This window comes from Hemitrygon akajei, chromosome 16 (genome assembly GCF_048418815.1).
Source record: "Hemitrygon akajei chromosome 16, sHemAka1.3, whole genome shotgun sequence".
NCBI classification, from domain to species: domain Eukaryota; kingdom Metazoa; phylum Chordata; class Chondrichthyes; order Myliobatiformes; family Dasyatidae; genus Hemitrygon; species Hemitrygon akajei.
This window is the reverse complement of record NC_133139.1, coordinates 66,375,711-66,397,837: the sequence shown is the minus strand read 5'-3', so window position 1 is coordinate 66,397,837 and position 22,127 is coordinate 66,375,711. Positions and strand designations below refer to the sequence as shown.

The following is a 22,127-nucleotide window of genomic DNA, read 5'->3' as shown; positions in this document are numbered from 1 at the left end:
AAGATCGTGCTCCACCCCCCGCCAATACTTTTCCTTGAATCACCTTAAAATTATGCCATCTCGTATTAGCCATTGTTGCTCTGGGAGGAAGATGCTGGCTGTCTACTGTATGCCTCATATCATCTTATATACATCCATCAAGTCACTTACTTGGTTTCCTTAAGCTTCGACACCTCCTTGTTGCGCGAGTTGAAATGGCGTCTCAGTAAGTAGACAGTCGAAAATAAAAGGACTGTATTGACCTGGAGAGAGAGAAAGAGAGAGTGCGAGAGTAAAGGGAGAAATTGCAAGAAAGAAATAGTGTGTGTGTTAGAGAGAGTGTGAGGGAATGATAGAGGGAAGAGTAAAAGAGGATGAGAGAGAAGAAGAGTGAGTTTCATGAGAAAGGCAGAGTGGATCCTTCAAATCCCACACTGAATTCACCCCTCCCATTTTCCATTCTCACTCACTGACACTCACACTTACTCCTCAATGTTCGTTGGCTTTGCCCATGACAATCTCTCTTGCTTTATCTAAAATTCTCTTTGTCCCCCATGTCTCCCCCTCAAACTCTCCACTCATACACTTTGGAAAATCAACATTCCTCCAGTTGTGACTCAGGGATGCAATTTTCCACAGGATGTGGATGTATTGGGATGACTGGGAAACCCAGGAGAGGAATTAATGGGAATTGTTCACCCTTCACCACTAAGATGAGTCAGTGGGATCTGTGGGCTGGGAACTTCAGGCCAGAAGGTTGGGAAGCAGGACCCCAGTTTCTCTGCTTTCTTCCATCCTGCCCTGAATCAATGACCCGGTGCCCCTCAACTTGCCTATTCCTCCTCACTGCTCTTCTTAATTATGCAGAGAGACACAACCAAACCCAAGGCCTAGGTCCACCCCTACTCAGTGTTAAATAAAAAGACAATGAAGATGGTGGAAAGAGATACCATACTTTAACATAGTTTAACAACAGGAACTTGCTTTTAGATTAAAATCTCCCATCATCTCCAAAGTGTGAAGCATTTGACGAACTGTCCCAACACTTGGGGTAAAGTGGTATCTAATCTGCAAATGTGCCGATGTCTCAAAGGGATGAAAGCAACCATGAAGATTCTGTTATCACTGGGCCCAGTGCACACACGATTCAGAGAGGGTCTGGGGGGGGGGGGTGGAAATGATGGAGGAAACTACCCAGGATGATTCTAAGATAGGTGGTATTGTGGATAATGAAGTAGGTTTTCAAAGCTTGCAGAGAGAATTAGGTCAGTTAGAAGAATGGGCTGAAAGATGGCAGATGGAGTTTAATGCTGATAAGTGTGAGGTGCTACATTTTGGTAGGAATAATCCAAATAGGACATACATGGCAAATGGTAGGGCATTGAAGAATGCAGTAGAAAAGAGTGATCTAGGAATAATGGTGCATAGTTCCCCAAAGGTGGAATTTCATGTGGATAGGGTGGTGAAGAAAGCTTTTGGTATGCTGGCCTTTTTAAATCAGAGCATTGAGTATAGGAGTTGGGATGTAATATTAAAATTGTACAAGGCATTGGTAAGGCTGAAGTTGGAGTATTGTGTACAGTTCTTGTCACCAAATTATAGGAAAGATGTCAAGAAAATAGAGAGAGAACAGAAAAGATTTACTAGAGTGTTACCTGGGTTTCAGCACCTAAGTTACAGAGAAAAGTTGAACAAGTTAGGTCTTTGTTCTTTGAAGCATTGAAGGTTGAGGGAGGACTTGATAGAGGCATTTAAAATTATGAGGGGGATAGATAGAGTTGACGTGGATAGGCTTTTTCCATTGAGAGTAGGAGAGATTCAAACAAGAGGACATGAGTTGAGAGTTAGGGGGCAGAAGTTTAGGGGTAACACGAGGGGGAATTTCTTTACTTAGAGAGTGGTGGCTGTGTGGAACGAGCTTCCAGTAGAAGTGGTAGAGGCAGGTTCGGTATTGTCATTTAAAGTAAAATTGGATAGGTATATGGACAGGAAAGGAATGGAAGGTTATGGGCTGAGTGTGGGTCAGTGGGACTAGGTGAGAGTAAGCGTTCCACATGGACCAGAAGGGCCAAGATGGCCTGCTTCCGTGCTGTAATTGTTATATCATTATATGGTTATATGTGTAGGCTGGGTGCACCCTTTGCATTGGTCAGTGGCTGGAGTACTGGATAACACAGGGCTGGGGTTAATGGGATCAGTGGCTCAGGGTTAGGAGTGAAAACAACAGATCAGAGGTCAAAGGCTAACCCCTAGGTCAGAGGTGCGATTCACACACACCTGAGGGCCAGGTTCACTGATATTTCTTCAGTTATCAAATGTGCTGACCACGCTGAGTGTCAGACACATTAACATTGAGAGGACACGATGCTTCTCACAGTCCATGAGTGATTCGTGAGGGGTTGCTACACTGGACACAGCCCCACAGCAGAGGCACCACCCTTGACTGTGGTCCTTCCCCACTGAGCTTTTGCAGTGTCTGCACCGAGCTTCAGTGCATCCCCCAAGCTCGTCCTTCTCAACCCTGGGCACCGAGAGACTCCAGAGCACAGTGATATCTGGTGTCTGTGAACCCTGGGCATAGAGACACACCATGTAGACACACACAGGGGCCTGAAAGTGAAGCACACAACAAGAGAGAACCCTGGTCTGGAATGGTTGGTGTGTAGAGAGAAACAGGAAGCTTACCAGAATCACGAAACAGACCGGACCCTGGAAACTCCAGTTAAACCCCGACTCGTGCTTCAGCCAACAGCTGTGAAGATGGAAGAGTTTCGTCATTGGGTGGCAGTCAGTTTGTGAAATACATTGAGAACATCAGCGGATCTACATTGCAGGAAATTGGCAGCCAATCTCTGCATGGCAAGATCCCAAACAATAGCAGTGTGCTGATGACCAATCAATGCCATTGGATGTTGGCCTGAATGTGGAGGAAAATGGCCTGTGCTCTTCTTTGATATAGTTTTATTTGATAAGTTCTGTCTGTCTGAAACTGCAGACAGGACTTGGCTCTGATTGCTCCTCCAGTGACAGCACAAGTGACAATGTGACTCCCCCTCAGCTCTGAACTGGAACTCAACCTCCGTCCAGAGTTGGGCATCTGCCATAAAATTGGGAGGGCAGAGCCACTTGAGAGGGATGGGGAGGGTCAGTACCCCGTCTCCCTCTCTGCCCCACCTGCAGAGACTAGGGTTGATAGTAACCAGGTCTCACAGCATTAGGCAGCTGGTGTTTCAACAGAAGCTTTGTTTGCCTCTCTCATTGTGGTCAATCCCAGAAGAAGATGAGGGAATTAGACGACTGTCTCCGCAATGTTCTGTGATGCTGTGGTAACAGTCAGACTCACTTCTGCAGGTCCTTGGATGGAGATCAGTGGGATGTCAGGTCACTGCAAACTCTCCCCTGCGAGCACAGGTCAACAGGCTGCAGAAGTGGGTGTTGGATCAGGGTTTAAAGAGCTGTGGACCTAGACTACGGAAATGGGTTCCAGTCACGGTTGATTGGTAGACTTCTGTTGCCCCTGTGCCTTCTGAGAATTCTCCTCTGGCCCATGGCCAATCTCAGACCTCTCAGTGGTACAGTAGCTGAGATCAGTTGGGACAGGATCTGTCAGCGGTTGAAGTCAAACCCTTCCCAGTCCCTGGCATCATCATAGACAATACCCACAATAACCCTCACAAGTCTTTCCCTTTTTACAAGTTTCATGACAGCTTCCTACACCTCTCCATGCAATCACTACATGGGGAATATTTAATACAAAATTATCAAGGTTTCAGATGAAGGATATTGGGTGAATTGTATGCTTTGTTCTCAGAGCTGGTACACTTGTTATGGTGGGTGGAGAAAGCATCAAAGGGGAATTGATTCCCATGTGTGGGAGGATAATGCAGGGATGGAGGGAGATAAGGAGAGGGGCAATGGGAGTGATGGGCTAAGTCTGCAGGAAGCTAGCAGAGACCTGATGGGTGAAATGGCCTCTTTCCGCATCGTAGTCAGTTGCATCACTCTATCACATTTCCTTATCATTTAATACTCACGCGGTCTCTGTTCCATACCCTCCGGGGTTTATTGCCGCTGAGATAATGACTATCACAGCAGGAACAGCATAAGCAGAAATGTACAGTTGTCTTTGTTTGATGGTATGTGTGCGAGTGTAATTGGTGACTGTCAGGTGACTGGATGTGATGAAAAGCTGCAAACTGTCCAAGAACATCCAGACGAAGACGGCAAGGAAGAGGTAATGCAGACACCCGGCAATCAGGGCGCACACAACCTAAAGAAAGAGGCAACACAGTGAATAGTGAGCAGCTCGGGGCAAAAGCAGAGGGCAGTCAGAGACAGGGACGCAGGCAGGAACATGCAGAGACACACAGACGGTTATAGACAAGTGGAAAGAAACAGAGAGAGATAACCACAGCTAAAGATATTCACACGGACACAGTGAAAAACACAGAGTCAGAAATGGACTGACATTGGAACTGGAACACAGAGCGAAACACAACATTTTCCAGCTCCCTCTTACCTCTTCTCTTCTCCTCACCTGCCTATTATCTCCCCCGGTTCCCATCCTTCCCTTTCTCCCCTGCTCCACATTCCTGTCCGATCAGATTCCTTTTCCTTCAGCCCTTTAACTTTTTCACCTATCACCTCCCAGCTGCTGTATTCGTACCCCACACTCCCCACCACCCACACTCCTTCCCCTTCACCTCATCTCACCTATCACCTGCCAGCTTGTATTCCTTCCCCCTCCTCTCCCTCTGATTCTGACTTCTGCCACCTTCCTTTCCAATCCTGATGAAGGGTCTCAGCCTGAAATCTCAACTGTTTATTCCCTCCATAGATGCTGCCTGACCCGCTGAGTTTCTCCAGTGTTTTGTGTGTGTAACTCAGAGATACTAACACAGAGACACTGAAATAAACCAGTACACCAACACATGTACACAGTGGAAGAGATAATGTGCAAACATATAAAGAACATGGTGGTGATAGACACCAAAGATTTATTAATGAGTAGTAATTCAGTGATACAATTAGAATAATACACAAAGGAGATGGAGGAACTCCAAGGGTCAGTAGGTATCTATGAAGGGACACGGACATTAGACGTTTCACATTGCCTGACCTCCTCTGTTCCTCCAGCTCCTTTGTGATTTGCTACAGGTTTCCAGTGTTTACAAACTCTTGTGAGTCCAGAAACTTAGAACAACTTTGGTACTTTTTATAAAATACCTTGTTGCAGCTCCAGATCTGTAAAGTGTGCTGATGTCACTCATTCTCCAGTGACTGGGAAACTCAGTGATACGGTTAATTCACTGCACCCCAGGGTGAATGTGAATGGGGAGGTTTGGAGTGTCCCGTGAGGTCATTGGGCAGGAGGACAGAGGGAGGGAAAGGGCAATGTTCTGTGGTGACAAGACCGTGGGGAAGGGGAGAGTCTCCAATGCTCGGAGGCTTTGGCCACCATTGCAATGAGGATCTGATTAAAGGGATGGCACACTGGTCATGATGAGTCAACGGAAGGAGAGGACACCAGAGGAGAGTGGTGGGAGAGCAGGGGCTGAGATCCCACCACTCCCACGTTAAGTCTTGCTTTGCTGCAGAATTTGACTAACTGCACATTCAGAAGACATCTGAGAATTAGAGGTAGTAATCTGGATTTCTTACCCGCTGTTTAATCCGTATTCCGATCAGAAAGATGAACTGTGCCAGGAAGAGGGTGATACTCAGGTGCTTGTGGAGATTGGTGTTAGCATTCTGGATGGATTTGCAGTTGACAAATACGGCGATGGAGGCAGCAAGGCAGAGCAGGGAGATGATGAGGCCCATGTAGGTGATCATCTCCAAGTGCCTGTCGTCAATCTGCAAGCACAAAGTGGGGAACCACGCTCAGGAATCGGCTGTGATAGCGTCTCCAGGGACAGCATTAGACAGAGTTACTGCAAGTTCACACTCATGGGATGTCCAGCCCCTACAGTCCTGTGTCAGTGATTCTGTTCCACACATGGCTCCTCCATCTTCTCTTTATACAACCCATCAATACACCCCTCCACCACTTATCACTAGATCCTGACAATCTAGGATCTCCGATTCTGATCCCGTAATCTCTAAGCTTAAAGCAAGATTCGGTTTATTTGTCATATGTAATCATCAAAACATATTGTGAAATGTGTTATCTTATGTTGATAACCAACCCAGACCGAGGATCGTGCTGGGAGCAGCTGACAAATGCTGCCACTCTTCCAGCACTAATTTAGCATGTCCACAACTCACTAACCTGAACCCAAACGTATGTCATCGGAACGAGGGAGGTAATCGTAGCACCTGGAGGCAACTCCCGCGGTCATGGGGAGAAAGTACAAACCCCTTACAGGCAGTGGTGGGAATCAAACCACAACTGGTGATCACTGGTGGTACAAAGCGATTGTGCTCACCACTACACTACCGTGTTGCCCACATCTGATACCGTACTGTATCCCTGGCACAACTAATAAAGGCAGGAACGCTACAGTGCCACCCATAACTAATACCGTACCATAACCTTGGCACGTCTAACAAAGGTAGGAGCAATAATTGATCTGCTGGAGGAACTCAGCGGGTCAGGCAGCATCAGTGGTCCTTGAATTATCTGTAATAAGGGTAGGAATTACAGCATGGATGGTGAGGACCTGGTGTGTGGAGGAACAGTGTGTACAAGTCAATGTATTCCCAAAGGTGGAAATAAAGGTCGCTAAGGCAGTAAAGAAAGCATGGGTTAATTCCCAGCATTAGTCAAGGAATAAAATATAAGTATAGTACAGACAGGAAATGGTAAAACTTTAAGCAACATTGTGTAGACCACAGCTAGAGTGCTGCTGAGTGAGCTTCTGGACTTGTTCTCTGAAACTGAGGCTACGTATTTTCCTGAGAAATGGTGACAGAGCGACTCCTCCTCTTACAAGCCCCTTGCCAATATTTGGTGGTTATCCTGTCTCCCTCCGCACTATGGGAAAGTGTCATGAAAAGTATCAGTGGAGAGGGTGAAGAGGTGATTCACCTGGCTCACCCAACCTATCCTTATAAGACATGCTTTCCAATCTGGTAAGTCCCCTCTAAATCTTCCACATCATTCCTATAGTGAGGCAAATCTAACCCACAGTTACATCAAGTTGGAATATTTCTTTGTGGTCCATGAACTCAGCCTCTTCCCCCCATCAAACTAAGGAAGGCCACCACACCATATGCCTTCTGAACCATCCTTTTGACTTGCATGGATCAGTGCTTTGTTTTTCTTGCAGCAGAGGGTGCTGACGGAGCACAGAATGAATAGATACTGGGAAAATGTAACAGAAGAGTCGAAATGCAGTCGCAGAGGTTGAGCGGATGGGGTAAGGAATTTGAAGGGATTTGTGGAAGGATTGCTTTCACCCATTGGGACACACTGCCTTGAGGGGGTGGCAGAGGCAGGTGCATCACCACATTTCAGCGACATCTAGACGAGGATTTGTATCACCAGTATATAGAAAGCTACAGAACAAATTTTAATGTAGGTGACCCTCGATGATCAGCATGGCGAATGTGGGCTGAAGGGTCTGTTTCTGTGTTTGTGTCTCTCTCACTCTGACTCTCTTCATTCACCCCTTTTCATCTGACTACAGATTTTTCTATTGAATGATTTCTTACCTCAATCTGAACTGGAGCCATTAAAACAGCAAAGCTTGTCAGATGGTTACACTGGCAGATTACATGGGTCTGATTGGAATGGATCCGTTCACAACCATCAGATAACCAGACACTTTTCTGTTTGGTATTACTCCAATAGACACATTTTGGCTCTTCACCATCTTCCTTTTCCTGTAATTCTGTTTCCCGTAATTCCTTTTCCAATAATTTGGGACAAATTATTTTAACAATTATCGAAAGCATTCTAATAACAGGTTAAATATTCATACATCCCAAAGTAGTACAAAGGCCGAAGTTGTTAGGTACACCCCAATCCCTTAGATACAGCAAACAGAATGATCTCCTGTAGGTGGGAAACAAGTCACAGAACTGCATTTAACACAAAAGAGGGAATATCATTCTAACCAATCCCATGACCCTGTTCCATCAAACAGCCACGGGACAGGAGACACTGGTTAGAAACAGAGTGAAGCTCCATGTACATTGTCCTATGACCTCGACTTGGGGAGGGGGAGACAAGGTAAATGGAAAATGAAACTCCCAGAATATCCCATCAAAATTGTGAAGTGCAGGTAATAAAATTAGAAAGGATTACCTTTATTTGCACATGAACTTCAAACCTTTGAAACATACAGTGAAATAAGTGCATCATTTGTATCAAAAACCAACACAGTCTTTCATAAAACCCATGTGGTCACAAAGAGAAAGAACAAGCTACTTATAGATACTGGCGGGAATTGAACCCCTGTCTTATTGCTGGCACTGTGAAGTGTTATGTCAACCACTCTGCTACTGTGCAGACTCGATGGCTGAATGGGTAATTACAGTAATGCAGTAACGGGTATTTTCCTTTCAATGAAATGGTGGTTGTACTTTGTAACCAGTTACTCAATGACCTGAGAAATGACAGCAAGGGACTCCTCCTTTGATGTGTCTCACCACCAGTCTCTAAACATTCCCCCTTCTCTCTCAGGTGAGGGATCTCCACTTCCTCTATCAGGCCTCATTGTACTGTCCCTGAGTAATGGTGACTGGAACGGTCACCATAAACTGACCAGAAATGGCCCAAACCCAGTTTCCATGGAAATGTTATACCTAAACCCAGGATCTGCGCCTGTTCAGCCTCCCATTTTTAGCAGGAAGTTCATTTTTAATTGGGGAACATCACAGATCGTATCTACAAACCTGGTTGAGTTTCAGAGTCAAATTGAACTTTTCCTTCAGATTAGAGCTGATGGCTTTGTTGCTGATGGTGACGGCTATCACCTTGGAGTTTAATGAGACATTGTTCTGAGATGGATGGCCGCCTTTAACCTCTTGGTTCAGCAGGGATTCCAAGTCTTTGAATACAATTAAGGAAAAGGCCTGAAACTCTGTGGAGATAATAGATCAGCCTTTGGTGAATGTGGAGAGACATCACAGAAACACTCCAGCAGCTGGATATAAAGGCAGGTCAACACAAAACACGTCCATTGCAGTAGCGCTTTGTAAGTCTTTCGAGTATTAAAATCAGCTGTCAATTTGGATGGACAAGGAGACCATCATGTGGGTTGCCCTATCGTGGAAAGTTAATTTGTGTTGATTAAGCTACACTCTTCCGGGTAAATGGGAGTCTATCACATTCCTGACCTGTGTCTTGTGGATGGTTCAAAATCTGGAGGTCCACAGAAAATGGTGCGTTTCTGGGAAAGATAAGACCATAAGACAAAGGTGCAGAATTAGGCCAATTTGTTGTATAGTCAAGATGGTTATGGGAGTCAGACCTTTTCCCACCCTGCCCAATGCAAAAATGCCATTCCCTATTCCCAGTTCCTCTGTCTCCGCCGCATCTGCTCCCAGAATGAGGCTTTCCGTTCCAGGACTTCTCAAATGTCCTCTTTCTTTCAGGATCGTGGTTTCCCTTCTAGTGTCATCAAAGATGCCCTCACCCGCATTTCCTCCACTTCCCACACTTCAGCCCTTAACCCATCCTCCCGTCACCACAACAGGGACAGGGTTCCCCTTGTCCTCACCTACCACCCCACCAGCCTCTGGATCCAACACATTATCCTCCGCAACTTCCGCCACCTTCAACAGGACCCCACCACCAAGCACATCTGTCCCTCCCTACCCCTCTCAGCTTTTCGCAGGGATTGTTCCCTCTGCAACTACCTGGTCCACACGTCCCTCCCCACAGAACCCCCACCTGGCACTTATCCCTGCAAGCGCAAATGCTACACCTGTCCCCACACCTCCCCCCTTACCACCATTCCGGGCCCCAGACAGTCCTTCCAGGTGAGGCAACACTTCACCTGCGAGTCTGCTGGAGTCATCTATTGCATCTGGTGTTCCTGGTGCGGCCTTCTACATCGGCGAGACCCAACACAGATTGGGGGACCACTTCGTCGAGCACCTACGCTCCATCTGTCACAATAGACAGGACCTCCCGGTTGCCACCCACTTCAACTCTGCCTCTCATTCCCATCTAAATATGTCCATACATGGCCTGCTCTACTGCCATGATGAGGCCAAACTCAGGTTGGAGGAGCAACACCTCATCTACCGTCTGGGTAGACTCCAGCCTGGTGGTATGAACATTGAATTCTCCAATTTCCGGTAATTCCCTCCCCCTCCATCTATCCCAGGTCCCTCTCTGCCTCTCTCCCCTTTCAACTTTCTGCTTCTTTATCTCTACAGTTCTTTCATGCTTATCCCCTCCCCCTCCCCCCTTTATCTTTCCTCTGATTGGTTTTCCACCTGGCGCCTCTAGGCCCTACCCCCTCCCCATCTCTATTACTGGGCTTCGGCCCACTCTTCCCCCCCCCATTCCTGATGAAGGGTCTTGACCCGAAACGTTGGCTACTCTTTTCTCACGGATGCTGCCTGACCTGCTGAGTTCTTCCAGCGTTGTGTACGTAGTCTTTGATCCACAGCATCTGCAGTTGTATTTTTGTGTTTTTTTTTCCTTGCAAAAGGCTTCTAGTTCTGTGAGATTCTTGGGCCATTTTGCATACACTGTTCTTTTGACGTCTATCCACAGATTTTCGATGATGTTTAGGTCGGGGGAGTGTGATGGTTATGACAAAACCTTCAGCTTGCACCTCTTGAGGTAGTCCATTGTGGATTTTGAGGTGTGTTTAGGATCATTATGTGGTTGTAGAAGCCATCCTCTTTTTACAGACGGTGTGATATTTGCTGGTTTTTAATTGAATTCATTCTTCCCTCTACCAGTGAAATCCTCCCCGTGCCACTGGCTGCAGCACAAGCCCAAAGCATGATCGATCCACCCCCGTGTTTAACAGTTGGAGAGGTGTTCTTTTCATGAAATTCTGCATCCTTTTTTCTCCAAACATACCTTTGTTCATTGCGGCCAAAAAGTTCTACTTTAACTTCATCAGTCCACAGGACTTATTTCCAAAATGCATTAGGCTTGTTTAGATGTTCCTTTACAAACTTCTGACACTGAATTTTGTGGTGAGGACACAGGGAAGGTTTTCTTCTGATGACTCTTCCATGAAGGTCATATTTGTACAGGTGTCACTGCTCAGTAATACAGTGCACCACCACTCAAGATTCTGCTAAATCTTCCTGAAGGTCTTTTGCAGTCAAATGGGGGTTTTGATTTGCCTTTCTAGCAATTCTCCGAGCAGTTCTTTCAGAAAGTTTTCTTGGTCTTCCAGACCTCAACTTGACCTCCACTGTTCCTGTTAACTACCATTTCTTAATTACATTACGAATTGAGAAAACAGCTACCTGAAAACTCTTTGCTATCTTTTTATAGCCTTCTCCTGCTTTGTGGGCATCATTTATTTTAATTTTCAGAGTGCTAGGACGCTGCTTAGAGGAGCCCATGGCTGCTGAATGTTGGGACAAGGTTTGAGGAGTCAGGGTATTTATAAAGCTTTGAAATTTGCCTCATCTGGCCTTTCCTAATGATGACTGTGAACAACCCTAACAAGCTAATTAAGGTCTGAGACCTAGGTAAAAGTTATCTGAGAGCTCAAATCTCTTGAGGAGCCCAAACTTTTGCATGGTGCTCCTTTCCTTTTTTTCACTCCAAAAATTAATACAAAACAAAGATAATACACTAATCTTGCTTAATATGTTGAAAATTAACTTTATGCTTTTAGGAAATCAGTTCATCTTCTACTCACTTAACTATTCACAGTAACAGAAATTTTGACCGGGGTGCCCAAACTTTTGCATTCCACTGTATCTCACTCCTGTACACCTCTTCATCTTCATCTGAAATTCTGTCAACAAGAATTGTGTTGTCAGCAAATTTAAAGATGGAATTTGAGTTGTGCCTAGCCACACAGTCATGGGTGTAGAGAGAGTAGAGCAGTGGGTAAGCACGCATCCCTGAGGTGCACCAGTCTTGATTATCAGCAAGGAGGTTATTTCCAATCTGCACTGACTGTGGTCTCCCAATGAGGAAGTCAAGGATCCAGTTGCAGAGAGAGGTACAAAAGCCCAGGTTTTGGAGACTGTTGATCAGAATTAAAGGTATGATTGTGTTGAACGCTGAGCTGGGATCAATAAACAGCAGCCTGACGTAAGTGTTGCTGTTATTCAGGTGATCCAAGGCCGATTGGAGAGCCAGTGAGATTGCATCCTATTGTCTGTGGCAAATTAACTCAACAGATTCTCCCCCCTCTGGCTAAATAAATCCCTCCTAATCTCCATTCTGAAGGGATGTCCTTCTATTCTGAGGCTGTGCTCTGTGGTGCAAGACACTCCCACAACAGAAAGCATCCTCTCCACATCCACATTTTCTAGGCCTTTAAATATTCGATATGTTTCAGTGAGATCTGCTCTCAGTCTTCTAAATTTCAGTGAATACAGGCCCAGGGCTATCAAACCGCCTCATATGTTAACCCTTTCATTCCCACATTCATTTTATTGAATCTCATGTTGACCTACTCCATGATCAGATGAGCAGATATCTTGAATTTAGCAAATATCTGTCAGTCTGTATACTGAGTTGTCTTAGATTAATACAGAGTTTTATACCATAAATTTGATCTTAATGTTGATTACACATGGATTAAAATCAATGGCCAAGCACTGCTCATTCTAAACGACGTTTGATTTCTACTCAAGGCAGAATTGTCTTTACCGAGGTTTACACAATAAGATCAAACACAGCAGCATATTTTGATGTAGGGGAACACAGACTGATCCCACAGAGTAATAGTTCAGTTAGCAACCTGGACAAAGTAGAACATCCCCTGTGAATGAGTCTGTAAATCACTGGCCAAACTCATTCTTATACCATGTACAGAAGCATGGGAAAGAGACAGAAAACTTACCAGTGTTATTTTCTCCAGCAATGGTTTTCCAGTTCATCTCAAAGGCATTATTCTGAGTTTCCAATTTCACCAGTTGGTCTCCACTCGCATTGTTCCTTTCAGGCACCTTGACCGTAAGAACTATGAGGAAAGTTAAAATAAGGTGAAGCATTCAGAGGCAAAAGGGATGTTCTCGTTTTTTTTCTTCCCTCTCTCCCTCTCTACCTCTACCTGTATGAACAATAATTCTCTGCAAGGTCTTGTTCAGGCTTTCTGAGAATCCCATCTGATGGATACAATTTGGGCGTTCTTAGGCTGAGTTAGCTTATTGGAGTAAGAAAGCAATTAGACTCAAGTTCCCACAGAACTGAGAAAAAATACTCATGCATGTTCTTCAACCTCTGGGGGCACTGATCAAAAGCAGGTAAAATGATAAATTCTGGCTCAAATATGTTAGTTCACCGGGTCTAATATCTTACCAGCACTTCTTATCCTTGGCACAGACAGTAGTCTTGACTCCTTACCAGAGATAGTGAGGATTCCTGCTCCCATATCACAAGCACAGAACCTACACTGAAGTTTCATGATTTTAGTCTTTTTCTCAACTTCAAAACATCCTTCTAGATGTTATTTTTGAAGTATGGTGGAACCTCTATAAAGGAGAATTTAACTACTTTGTATTTGGTTACCATGCTTAGAGGGAGTGAAGAGAAGATAGAGCAGGAAGATGCAGTCAATGAGGAACATCAGATCCATTGACACACCAGAGAATGTGGCATTGTTCTTCTTTAGCAGTGAAGGGTGAGACATAATTTGATAAAAATCTTCAGAATTGGCAATGGTTTGGGCAGAGTTAATGAAGAGAATGGTCTTCCATTGAAGAAGGGTGGAGAACCAAAAACCAGAGATTTAAAGGTGATTATTGTTGAACCAGGGGTGCCAGGAGAGACAGCCTTTCCACACAGTGAGTGGTCTCAGAACCCACTGCATGGATGGGAAGTGGAACTGTTTCATCATGAGCTTTCAAATGGGAGAACACATGGAGTGTTGGAGAGAAAATAATTATAGGGCTATCGAGAAACAGGGGATGAGCAGACTGTAATGTCCCTGGGTTCAATGGGTAGAATGGCCTTCTGCACAATGTTACTATGATACTACACTGTGGGTGAATACTTTGGAGTAGTTTGTTTGCAGACAGTGAGGTCCCAAGTAAATTAAATAGCTCATTATATAATGTGAATGAGGGTTTGTGGATAATCTTGTCCGGGACCTTTGGTAGAATTCTCCTGGTCTTCTATGATATAGTGTCCTGTATTCTCACCAACAGAGCAAATGACAGAATGTCCCATACAAAATGAGGCATCTTTGACAGGGTGGCACCCTCTCAGATCTGCACTGGATGGGAGCCTGGACATTGTGAGCAACAGGCAGCAGTGAGGGTGAGGGTAACATGTGCAACACATGAGAGTGGACACTCACAATCAGTGATGTGGCATCTTTCAGCACAGCCTTCCAAAGCAAATCAGAAATAAAAGCTGGAAATGTTGGTAAATTCAGCAGGTCAGGCAGAAACATTAGAATGAAAAATGGTTAACCTCTTCAGCATGAAACATTAACCATTTATCTTTCCAGAAATGCAGCCTGAACTACCGACTACTTCGAGCATTTTTCTTTCTTCCACATTTCCTGTAGCTTGGTTGATTTTTAAGCATTAGAAATATTAAACAAAGGTTTCTATCAAGAGCCAACATGTAATCATTTTCAAAACCAGCTAATTATTGAGAAAGTAATCACCACATTTCCTTTCCTTAACTTGAAACTAGTTTTGCAGACCCAATAACTAGCATTCAGGACCTTTACCCCAGTGGTCAATGTTTTCAGTGTCCAATACTTTACCAAAAGAGTTTGTTTCTATGGTCTCTGCCTTTGAACTGGGTAGTTTCAGAGCAATCGCCATTGCCATGTTTTCCAAGAGGTCCACTGTGGCCGTTGCCACCTCCAGCCTTTGAGTGGTCTGCATGCTATCCAGCCGCGAACTATTAAGAACATCGTTTACAAATTCTGTCATATCCTAGAGATGAAAATGAACACCTCATCAATTGAGAACCAAAATACTACAGATGTTGAATGTCTGGGAAAAAAATGGAACATGCTGGTTTTCTAATGAAGGATCATTGAGCAAGAACATTAATCCTGTTTCCCTCTCCACAAATGCTGGCTGACCTGCAGAGTCCAGTAATTTCCATTTGCTCTTCCCCCAGTTCTGTGGAAGGGTGACTGACACAAAATGTTGACTGGTTTCTCTTTCCATCGATACTGCCAGACTGGCTGAGTTTTTCCAGCATTTTTTTACTTTACTAGGGGCTAGTGGTGGAAAGAGTGAGAAGCTTCACGCCCCTGGGTGTCGACATCTTAGAGATTCTATTCTGGGCCCAACACATTAATGTGATCATGAAGGCACATTGGTAGCTATACTTCATCAGGAGTTTGAGAGATTTGCTATGACACCAAACCTTCCAGCAGTTATATGCAATGAATTCTGCCAGATTCCAGTACTGCGTGGAACTGAGGCTCTAAAAACAGGATTGAACAAGACTGAAAAGGGTTGTACACTCTGCCAGACCTATCATGGGTACAACCCACCCCACCACTGAGGACATCTCCAAAAGGTAGTGCCTCAAGAATGCAGCATCCATCACTCAGGACCATCACCACCAGGACAAGCTCTCTTCCCATAACTACCATCAAGGAGATAGAGAAGCCTGAAGATGCATACTCAACATTTCAGGAACAGCTTCTTTCACCACCATCAGATTTCTGAATGGTCCATGATCCTCACTATTCCACTTTTGCACTATTTGTTTTTAATAATTTAAAAGTTCAAAGTACATTTAATATCAAAGTATATATACTAATTACAACCTTAAAATTAATTTCCTTACAGGTAGCCACAAAACAAAGAAACCCAATAGAGCCCATTAAAAATGAAGACCGTCATATTATTATAATAATTAGTTATGTTTTGTACTGTACAACTGCTCAAAACAACAGATTTCACGACATGTCAGTGATTCTGTGATTCTCAACACTGATCTGACTCGACAACCAAAAGAATCTCTTTCAAGGACCCTACTACTCAGTATTATTTATTTACATTTTTCATTATTTACATAATTTATTCTCTTTAACATGTTGGTAATTTGTCACACTTTGGTATTTGTAGTTCTTAATAACTTCTATTGTATTTCTTTATTTTCCAGTGAATGTTTTCAAGGAAATGAATCTCAGTGTTGTATATGGTGATGTAAATGTTCTTTGATAATAAACTTACTTTGAAAATTGGCAGTTCTATTAGTTTTCCATGACTGTTTATTTTCTTGGGGCTATTGAAAGTTCCCTTCTTTATGGAAAGATTTGTATCCCTTCCTGTTTTTATTCCTACCGCACTAATTGTTGAATCTTTCTCCACCTACATTCTTTTTCACTCCCATTTCTATTACAACTCCCCTTTCCTCTCCCTTCACTTCACATCTTTGATACTCTCATCTTTTTCTCCATCGTCTTCTGTTCCCTTGCTCCCACTTTCTCAACCCTTTCTCTTTTTCTACCTGTTTTGGACTCCCTTTGCCTCCTCCATCATTCTTTGGTAACTATCCCAGTACAGACAATGTGTGGGCAAGAGCAATGTTGTGTTGTGAATTTCCTATGAATCAATGAGAAAGGTGCTGTAAGAACATTCCACCATTCCGTAACACCCATGTAACCTAACTCCATCTGGTGATCTTCCCCCATCCCGTTACTACCTCCAGTTAACAAAACCCATCCCTCATGGGTCTAGAATCCACCTTTGACCCAACATTGATGGGTCACTGAGGAGTGTTCTGCGTTTCCACCATCATCTGGGTGTACAAGTCTTTTCAAGTTTCACTCCTGAAAGGCATGGCTCTAACTTGCAGATTCTGCCCACCAGTTCTGTACCTCCCTACACCCTCCCTACCCCCTCCACACTCCATACTTCCTCCCTTCACATCTACTCCTCTCCAGCTCTGTTTTCCATAATACATAGATCATAGCACAGTACAGCACAGGAACAGGCCATTCAGCCCACAATATCTGTGCTGAACATGATGCCAAATTAAAACCATTTCTCTTCTGTATCCACATGATCTATATCCCTCCATTCCCTGAAATGTCACGTGTTTATTGAACAGTGTCTTAAACACCACTATTCACACCATTACCTCTGGCAGCCTGTTCCTGACATCCAACACTCTGTGTAAAAACCTGTCCCACACATCTGTTTTAAACTTCCCCATTCTCACCTTAAATGCATGTCCTACAGTATTTGGTGTTTCTACCCTGGAAGAAAGTATCTGTTCAACTTCCTTCCCAACTTTCTTCTAAATACATCTTGTCCATTGTTACTGATGTTTCTGGATAAGTTAAAAGACCTTTACATATCCTCTGTGCTCTCTACTACAAGGAAGCCAACTTTAACCATCATTCCTCAGTCAAAATCCTCCTGACTATCTCCTTGTAAATATTCTCTTTACTCTCTCCACCTCAGGGACACACCACTTTTACCCCAGGATAAAATTGTTGGGCGTCTAATTCCTTACCTTGGTATCGTTTGTTCCACTGAAATTCTGACAGACTTTACCACGGTAGCAATCAGCTAACTTCAGCATATCTGCAGAGTTTAACTGGGCAGAGGAAGAAGACAACAGTTAAATATAATGCAACAACAAAACAGAGAAATAATCAAGAGTAACAAGCAATCCGAAAAAAAAGTCTGAAAATGAAGCCTCTAAAACTCCTTGGCTTCACAGGTGAATCTAACACAACTTCCGATGGCAACTTTCACTGGAGGTCACGGGGTCAATAAAAAGACACTTCTGTGCAAGGAAAAGCAGAAAGGAACAGCCTAAAATATCCTTTATAAGGTCCAGCAGAACTGTGGTACAGATCTTGGCCAAACAATCCATAGGCATGGACAAACAATCAGCTGATCAAGTTGAAATTCAGTCATAAATTCAGATATCATGGAAACAGACCCTTCAGCCCACTGAGTGGATGCTGACCCTCAAACTCCCATTGATGCTAATGTTAAACTCATTCCTTTATATTTTCTTTACATTATGATAGAGACATTTAAGAGGCTCTTAGATAAGAACAGGAACGTGCAGAGAATCAGGGCTATGGACATTGTGTAGGCAGAACGGATTAGTTTAGTTTGGTGTTTAATAAGTTCAGCACAACATTGCAGGGTGAAGGGCCTGTTGCTCTGCCATACTGTTCCACTTTCCAGATCCAACAATATTCCCTACATGCTATCCTTCAACAATGCACTAGGGGCAATTTATAGCTGGTAATTAATGTACCAAATTGCACATCTTTGGGATGTGGGAGAAAACTGGAGCTCCTGGGAGAGTCCACAGGGTCAGAGAGCAATTGTGCAAACTCCACACAGACAGTGCTGGAGATCTGAATTGAACCCAGGACACCAGGTGTATAAGGCAGCAACTAGATAGATAGATAGATAGATAGATAGATACTTTATTCATCCCCATGGGGAAATTCAACTTTTTTCCAATGTCCCATACACTTGTTGTAGCAAAACTAATTACATACAATACTTAACTCAGTAAAAAAAATGTGATATGCATCTAAATCACCATCTCAAAAAGCATTAATAATAGCTTTAAAAAGTTCTTAAGTCCTGGCGGTAGAATTGTAAAGCCTAATGGCATTGGGGAGTATTGACCTCTTCATCCTGTCTGAGGAGCATTGCATCGATAGTAACCTGTCGCTGAAACTGCTTCTCTGTCTCAGGATGGTGCTATGTAGAGGATGTTCAGAGTTATCCATAATTGACCGTAGCCTACTCAGCGCCCTTTGCTCAGCTACTGATGTTAAACTCTCCAGTACTTTGCCCACGACAGAGCCCGCCTTCCTTACCAGCTTATTAAGACGTGAGGCGTCCCTCTTCTTAATGCTTCCTCCCCAACACGCCACCACAAAGAAGAGGGCGCTCTCCACAACTGACCTATAGAACATCTTCAGCATCTCACTACAGACATTGAATGACGCCAACCTTCTTAGGAAGTACATTCGACTCTGTGCCTTCCTGCACAAGGCATCTGTGTTGGCAGTCCAGTCTAGCTTCTCGTCTAACTGTACTCCCAGATATTTGTAGGTCTTAACCTGCTCCACACATTCTCCATTAATGATCACTGGCTCCATATGAGGCCTAGATCTCCTAAAGTCCACTACCATCTCCTTGGTCTTGGTGATATTGAGACGCAGGTAGTTTGAGTTGCACCATATCACAAAGTCCTGTATCAGTTTCCTATACTCCTCCCCCTGTCCATTCCTGACACACCCCACTATGGCCGTGTCATCAGCGAACTATATCAGCTGCTGTGCTGTGCTGTCTCACTGTTCCAAGCTTACACTGGTGTCACTTCCCCACCATTCCTAAACTACAGTGATGTCTGCATTGGTGCTGCTTCCTGGACCCATGACAAGCTTTACCTCCAACTTCCAACCTGCCTTCAAATTTACCTGGTCCATTTCTGACACTTTCCTCCCCTTTCTTGATCTCGCTGTCCTTATCTCTGGAGACAGTTTATCCACTGATGTCTATTACAAATCTCTGACTCTCATAGCTACCTTGCCCATAACTCTTCCCACCCTGTTACCTTTAAAAATACCATCCCCTTCTCTCAATTCCTCAGTCCACCGCATCTGCTCTCAGGATGAGGCTTTTCATTCCAGAATGAAACAGATATCCTCCTTTTTCAAAGAAAGGGTCTTCCCTTCCTCCACTATCAATTCGTCCCTCAACCACGTGTCTGTCCTCACCCCATCCTTCCGCCACCCGACTGAGGATAGGGCTCCTTATGTCCTTAACTACCACCCCACCAGCCTCTGCATCCAGCACATAATTCTCAGTAAATTCTGCCAACTCCAGTGGGGTTACACCATCAAGCACATCTTTCCCTTCCCCCCCACTTTCTGCTGTCCGTGGGGGTCACTCCTTATGTGACTCCCTTGTCCATTTGTCTGTCCCTCCTCCCTCACTACCATCCAGGGCCCCAAACAGTCCTTCCAGGTGAGGCGACACTTCACCCGTGAGCCGGCTGGGGTCATCTACTGTATCTGGTGCTTCCAGTGTGGCCTCTTGTGGGACCCGATGTAGATTGGGAGTCTGCTTCGCCAAGCATCTATGCTCCGTCTGCCAGTAAAAGAGGGATCTCCCAGTCGCTACTTTCCATTTTAATTCCACTTCCCGTTCCCAATCCGACATGTCCATCCATGGCCCTCTCTACTGATGTGATGAGGCCACACTCAGGTTGAAGGTTATATTCCATCTGGGTAGCATCCAACATTGATTTCTTAAACTTCAGGTAATGACCTCCCCCCCCCCCCCCCCCACTCCACCTTCTCTATTTCCCATTCTGATTTCCCTCTCTCATCTTTTCTCCTTGCCTGGCCGTCACCTCCCTCCAGTGCTCCTTCTCCTTTTCTTTCTTCCATGGCCTTCTATCCTCTCCTATTAGATTCCCCCTTCTCCAGGCTGGTATCTCTTTCATCAATCAACTTCCCAACTCTTTAATTCACCTCTCCATTTCAGCTTGGGTTTTTCATTCCCCACCCCCCACTCTCTTACTCTGACTCCTCATCTTTTTTCTCCAGTCCTGCTGAAGGGTTTCAGCTCAAAACGTCAACTGTACTCTTTTCCATAGATACTGCCTGACCTGCTGAGCTCCTCCAGCATTTTGTGTGTGTTGCTTGGATTTCTAGCATCTGCAGATCTTTTTCTTGTTTGTGATCAGAATAAAAAGGAATGAGTCTTGGATTAGTACAAATCGAGATGAGCAACAGATGTTTGCCAAGCAACCAGCATCCACATCTAGAGAGTAACTTGAGCACTCTCAACTTGCTCTAATGCAAAATCAGCAAGCTGGAATTACACAGAATATTCTCACAAAGAGTGAGGAACAGTGTTTAATCTGGTGGGTGAAAAGAAGACATGAATGTAGAAGAAGGTGAAGGGCAGACGCAGGAAGAGTGATACATCTAGTGAGGACTGCAAACAATGGAAAACATTCCAACATATCTACATTTGGGTATAATGGAAGTTAAGTTTGCGCCTTGGAGAAACCGAGTGAGTTCTCATACCTGCTGGGCGTTTGCTGAATAATCCAAGTTGCACTGCGACGGCGTAGAGTTCTGCTTCTCAGAGACAGGACAGGAAAGTGGATCCACTGAAATGAAGATGGCATTTTAGAGATCTGTGCGTCCACCTGCCAACTCTACCCCCACCTTCCTGCTGTTCACCGATCAGGCAGGGAAGCACTGACCTCTGTAACTCCAAGCTGGTGTACTCCCACAATGAGCAGCATCAGATCCGGACACACCGTACTGTGACTCGACGCCACATCTTCCTGACCCCAAGAACAACTGTGGATGCCTCGTCCAATCCCACACCCACTGGCACCCAAAGGAACCGATACCATGGTTGGCACTGTACTTGTAATGTTGGCACAAGCCACACTAATGTGGAAATGTTGGTATGGGCCTCATTGCTGGTTTGGGAGGGACAATTTGTAAACATCTCCACAGCCATGAAACCAGTTAAATGTGTAAGTGATCAGCCCTCTCAGGTTGGAGGAACAACACCTCATATTCTGTCTGGTTAGCCTCCAACCTGACAGCATAAACACAGAATTCTTAAACTTCCAGTAATTTCTCACCCTCCCCCTTCTCTCTTTTTCCATTCCCGACTCTGGCTCTCCTCTTATCCCTTCTCTTCTCCTCATGACCCTCATGTGGAGGGAAGGGCTTGAAGACTAGGGGTTGGCCGAACCGTGGGGAGAGCATGAGGAAAAAATAGAATGAGTCTGTCTTACAATAGATCATATCATCATGAGGAACCGATTATATAGGTGCTAATTGTCTGAGAGGTAATGTGATTATTTGGTACCCTGAGCAATGAGGAACCGATGTAAAGGTACTAACATCGTATAAATTGTGGAAACAGTGTCTGGAGGCTGACCTCGTGTGATTAGATTTACTGTATAAATTTGAATTGTAATCTCATGTTGATGGAGACATGCCTGTGAATTCACGATTTAAGACGGTAACTAGCTTCGAGCCTACTTTCTCTATGGTCAGTACTACATTCTCTAACAGAATCTGGCAACGAGGATGGGATCC

General features: G+C 44.5%; 1 protein-coding gene across 1 annotated transcript in view; it reads right to left on the bottom strand.

The window, feature by feature from the left end:
- LOC140740135 (uncharacterized) overlaps positions 1 to 22,127 on the bottom strand; it is a 125,351-nt gene that overhangs the window by 10,952 nt on the left and 92,272 nt on the right. Inside the window, exons 22-31 of the mRNA XM_073069071.1 lie at positions 21,090 to 21,175; positions 17,525 to 17,608; positions 14,802 to 14,976; positions 12,927 to 13,046; positions 8,821 to 9,008; positions 7,636 to 7,830; positions 5,641 to 5,835; positions 4,014 to 4,249; positions 2,665 to 2,731; positions 151 to 242 (exon numbers count right to left, since the gene is read on the bottom strand). Of these exons, the coding sequence (XP_072925172.1) occupies positions 151 to 242; positions 2,665 to 2,731; positions 4,014 to 4,249; positions 5,641 to 5,835; positions 7,636 to 7,830; positions 8,821 to 9,008; positions 12,927 to 13,046; positions 14,802 to 14,976; positions 17,525 to 17,608; positions 21,090 to 21,175 (1,438 nt within the window). The remainder of the gene's footprint in view (positions 1 to 150; positions 243 to 2,664; positions 2,732 to 4,013; positions 4,250 to 5,640; positions 5,836 to 7,635; positions 7,831 to 8,820; positions 9,009 to 12,926; positions 13,047 to 14,801; positions 14,977 to 17,524; positions 17,609 to 21,089; positions 21,176 to 22,127) is intronic.